The 5,210-nt window shown below is 39.0% G+C and overlaps 2 protein-coding genes across 2 annotated transcripts in view; one reads left to right on the forward strand and one right to left on the reverse strand.

The window, feature by feature from the left end:
* The first annotated feature begins 3,156 nt into the window (after window positions 1-3,156).
* LOC132624952 (ferredoxin) lies at window positions 3,157-3,851 on the forward strand. Its single transcript, XM_060339716.1, has one exon. The coding sequence runs from the start codon at window positions 3,243-3,245 to the stop codon at window positions 3,675-3,677; it is 435 nt and encodes a 144-aa protein (XP_060195699.1). The 5' UTR covers window positions 3,157-3,242; the 3' UTR covers window positions 3,678-3,851.
* Window positions 3,852-4,217: 366 nt separating this feature from the next.
* Window positions 4,218-5,210, reverse strand: part of LOC132624951 (MLO-like protein 4) — a 32,460-nt gene continuing 31,467 nt past the window's right edge. Inside the window, 2 exon segments of the mRNA XM_060339715.1 lie at window positions 4,218-5,038; window positions 5,142-5,202. Coding sequence (XP_060195698.1) covers window positions 4,601-5,038; window positions 5,142-5,202 — 499 coding nt within the window. The 3' untranslated portion in view covers window positions 4,218-4,600.

Below are 5,210 nucleotides of genomic sequence, written 5' to 3' on the forward strand. Positions count from 1 at the left end.
GTTAGTTCATTGGCTCCTCATGCATTATATATATGTATTGAACTATTTTACTACTCCGCGCTGCATTATAGTCGGTCGGCAGGCACGTAGATATGCACACCACTGCAGTGGGCATGTTATGATGTTACCCCGGACGCGGGATGATGATGATATGATGAAGATACGATGATGACACGATGATGATGCTACTATATGTATGTACTTGCATATGATTTTTTTTAAACTCATGCATTGCATATTGTACATCCCCAGTGGCGCAGGTTACTTTTATTCTCTTATATCTATGTCTTACTTATGTTATTGTTTCTTGCCTCACATACTCAGTACTTTTATTCGTATTGATGTCCCATCCTACGAGACGCTGCATTTCGTGCTGCAGGTCCTGAGAGACAGAGCGGAGGACCTCTTTAGTAGGACTATCAGCTTTAGCGGGTCATCAGCAAGTGCCATTATACCGGGCTTGCTCTTTTGGTATATGCTATGTTTACATGTTATGTATACGTATCTTTTGGGTATGACGGGGTCCTGTCTTGTCCAGTATGTCATGTATATGTACTCCTAGAGGCTCATAGACAGTATGATGTATGTAGATGCCATGTACGGCGTCGCGACCTTCGTTTGATTATGACGCTCTTGTGGCAGCCTCGTCGGCTAGAGAATATATATATTATGTATGGTCATGCATATGTCTTCTGTTGTATTGGGCCTTTTCTACGTGCAGGTGTCTTTCTATGTTACAGTGAGATCACATTTGAAGCCGGGATAGTTGTACTGAGATTATGTCAGTATACGCCAGGTGGTATTATTCGGTCGATAGGGTCGGGTGCTCGTCAGCCCCTCGTCAAGGTGTGACACCATTAAAGCTTGAATAATAGTATAAATTAACTTCATATGTTCAGGTTCCTTTTCGTTGCAATTGATTCTCTCTTACTAGAAGAACATTTTGAATAGATCTCGTTCTATTTGCTGTCGGGTTTCTCTCTTTGGTGGTGATCTCAAAAGTATCAATACAACGTTTTATATAAGAGTAGGATGTCTACTTCTTGTTCTCCAAATCCTAGTAGAATGGGTTCAAGAAATCAAAGAACCTAAACTAAGTTTGTCTTGGTTTCCAAACCGCATCGGCCTTCTCCTTGTACCTGGCTAATTCAATGTCTTGATCCCTAGTGAAAGAGACAAGGTTGTGAGGTTTTTTGCCAGGTTATGTTATCGTATCCGAGTCATGTTGGTGAGTAAAAGTTTTCATGGTTCACATATGAACGTTGTTGATGTTGCCACCTGAGTAGAGGTCATGGAGGCTCATGAGGACATTATAAGAGATAGGCAGAGAGTTCGTCATGTTGCACCTACTAGCAATGTTCCATCTGAAGCAGGGGTGGTCATGGTCAAGGTTATTCTAGATCAACCCAATCAGCTATACTTTCTTCTTTCAGTTCTCCACCAGCCACTTAGGGGCAGCAACAATATCATAAGTATGGTGGTTCATCTTAGATAGGGACCAACATTTCTAGGTCCCGTGGAAGAGCTCCAGTAGGGAGACCTCCCCGTGTGTTTGGTATGGTCATACAAAATACAAATTCATCCAATAGAGTTATTATAGGCAATGTTGCTCAAACTTTCCAAAAATGATGATGCACCCTTGTCTGATTCTCAAGAAATGCACTAAGTTTGGAGGATCTAACATGCACTCATCGTCTTTTTTGAAGAGTTTGATCCATATAAATTATAGGTATACTTTCTGTATGTTCTCATGATGCTTCTGCACTTATAGATCTGGGATATATGTATTCCTATTTGTTGCCTTACTTTACTCCGTGCTTGGATAAAGAACTTGTTATACTCGATGTTTCATTTGATGTCTCGAACCCAGTAGAAGAGTTAGTTAGAGTAGATATAGAGGCTGTTTGGATCGACTTATTTTACATGCTTTTAAGCCAAAATAGTTTTTCACCACTTTTGCAGTGTTTGCGTAAGATTAAAAAGTGCTTTTTAGCGAAGCCAAGATAACAATAAGCCAAAAGCCTAGGATTCCTAACTTATATCTTATACTTATAAAGCCAATAATTTATAGGGTCATTTGCACTTTGCCCCTATTTTGTGTTGGTATTTAATATTTTCCACTCAATGCAAATAACTTTTTCGCAAGGCATAAATTTATATTTTCGCATTATAATATTCCACAAGTTATGCCCCGACGCCTTAAAGAACTTATGCCCCGCTAGGCATAAGTTCGATTTTGAAGGATAAAAATTAAAGACCAGCCCATTTGAAGGGCATAAATTAAAGACCAACCCATTTGACGGGCAAGTCGTGCAATTTCTTCTTCTTCTTTTTTTTTTGCGCAGATTGCCCTTCATTTGGGGTGGTCTTTAATTTTTTTCCCTTCAAATTGGTGGTCCTTAAGTTTTACCCCTCGCCTAACACCCCGAGGTTGTGGGTTCGAACCCCAGGTCAGTAGAAGAAAAAGAAAATCGCAAGATAGAATTTTGCAAGGCAGATTTTGCAAAATTCAGCTTTAAGGCAGAATTTGGGCCGCACAGGCAGAATTCTACCTGTGCCATGTAAATTCTGCCTGAAGGACAAAATTTAAAGACAACCATTTTAAGGGGTAAAAATTAAAGATCACCCCCAGCGAAGGGCAATCCTACAAATTGCCCCAATTTCTTTAAGTTATAAGCCCGTCCAAATAGGCTCATAGTCTATCCAGTACACTATTCAAATAGTGAAAAAATATTTAATTGTCCAATACTCAGATTAAAATTTTATCTTAATAATCAGATATAAACACTGATTCAAACCTCTCAATGTAAGAAACAACAAACGGAGCCGTAAGTAATCCATCCTGGCCATTTGTATTTGTTGGGGTCCTCTAATTTATAAGGGGAAGAAAATCCTTTTTATGCCAGTACCATATCCTTTTTTCTTTTTTCCATTTAAATTGTGGTTGACAGTGGAAGACAGGACAAAATTAAAGCCACAAGCCTTTTGAGAATGAAGGGCTAAAATTGAAGCTTACCATCACATTTACAAAATGACTGGTGAATCCCTCTATGCTGATAAAATGATAAAGCTAGCCACACCATGTTGACACGTGGAAGATAAACCTCCCTAACCCTTCTCCAAAGCACATTATATCCACAAGCCCCTCACTTCTTCTATCCTCATATCTCAAGTGGGAGCATATATCAAGTGAGAGCAAACCAAAGTAAAGCAAAGAAAAGAATTGTTTCTAACTTTGAGAAATGGCTAGTATTTCAGGTACCATGGTTAGCACTTCTTTCCTCCCAAGAAAGCCAGTTGTGACTAGCCTGAAAGCCATACCAAATGTTGGACAAGCTCTCTTTGGGCTTAAATCTGGTAGAAATGGTAGGATTACTTGCATGGCTACATACAAAGTGAAGCTTGTTACACCAGATGGCCCAGTTGAGTTTGATTGTCCAGATGATGTGTACATTCTTGACCAAGCTGAGGAAGAAGGACATGAGCTTCCTTACTCATGCAGGGCTGGTTCTTGCTCATCTTGTGCTGGAAAAGTATCTGCTGGAACTGTTGATCAGTCTGATGGAAACTTCCTTGATGATGACCAAATTGCTGATGGATTTGTGCTCACCTGTGTTGCTTACCCACAGTCCGATGTAACCATTGAGACTCACAAGGAGGAAGCACTCACTGGCTAAGTTCTACATTTGTTCACCTATCCATCACTACCAAAATAAAAAATAAAAAGAACACTTCATTTGTTTGATGAGCATTTACTTTTGATATGTAACTTTTTTTGTTTTCCCTCTTTTGTTCTCATAAAAGATGCTATGTATGTCTTTTAAGTCAATGACTTGTGCTTAGTATATCAACTCCTATCTCCTTTAATGATGGATGTGCTTATTTTCATCTATATTTAACTTGTCTCGGATTCACCTGCTAAATTGTGTGCTCCAATGAAATGGATATTGGTTTACTGATAGTTTCCGCCAGTCTAGTTGAAATTTCATGCGTAGATGGCAAATGTAATCCATGTTCAACCAAGACAAAATGTATTTTATCTCATCACACTCTATTTTACGACATTAAAGAATCACCACTAGTACCTTAGTCTAGATCCAAGATAATACTTTATTCCATAGCCTTAGGGCTACTGAAAATTTACAAAGTTAAATAAGTCTTAGATGTGCAAGCACTACATCTTTGATGCGGACATTGATTCTCATGAGAGGTCACAATTGTTGCGAGCAAAGATAATAAAGCATTTTCATTATGCTACTAATACTTGCTCTGTCATCCTGCCCAATCCTGGGTGGAAAAGAGTCATGGGGCGTAAAACAAAAACATCTTAAAGGTCTAATGTTATAAACTGGAAATTCCCATGTAAAATTAGGCATATATTCATCAGACTGTTCCTTTACAAATAATATATGTTCATTTTCTGAGTAACACAATACAAGACTAATCTAGCTTAAACATAGAGAAGTGGTCTTCAAGTCTAGATAGCAAAGGCAGCAATTTATACTCTTAAGGGGCTTATCCCATGCACGAATTGCTCTGCGTCTACTCAGCTAATGTAGTGTATTGTACAGAATAAATACTTGTGTAGCACGAGAAAAAATCATGTCTTCTGAAACAGCTCGAAGAGTGTTTCCAGCTTGCCTGCATCATCATTATCTACAATCTCTTCTATATCAGTAACCAGAGGTTCAGATGAATGCCTCTCATCATCCACGATCTCCTCTGTATCGGATGAATATTCCCTGTTTCTGAAGGAAAGTTCATGTTCTGGTTGGTTTGAAGTTTCAACAATGCAATCTTCATTTGAGACAACATTCTCATCTAGGTGGTGAAATGAGCCTCTAGAGGAACATGGAGATAAAGTTACTGTTGCTATCTCATCCCCCTCATCAATTGTTGATCCAAGGGAACATGTCGATCTTGTAGTGATAGAGCGTATCGCATCTCGCTTCGACTTGTCCTTTACTCTTTTGCACCAACTGTGAAGTGAGTCTCGAACACTTTCAGCTACTAGAGCCTTTCCACACCGCGAACCCATCTGTAACCAAAATGTTTGTATGAGACTCTAGTTCAGTTGGCATTTTAATACTTGCTAAATGTATTATTATAGAGAGACATAGTAAATGAGAAAAAAGTATCACCTGTGAGATAATCACGTTTAAAGGAACAGTGCCGTGGCTTCACCAGAACTGCACAACAACCCTGTTCAA

This window comes from Lycium barbarum, chromosome 12, assembly GCF_019175385.1.
Source record: "Lycium barbarum isolate Lr01 chromosome 12, ASM1917538v2, whole genome shotgun sequence".
NCBI classification, from domain to species: Eukaryota; Viridiplantae; Streptophyta; class Magnoliopsida; order Solanales; family Solanaceae; genus Lycium; species Lycium barbarum.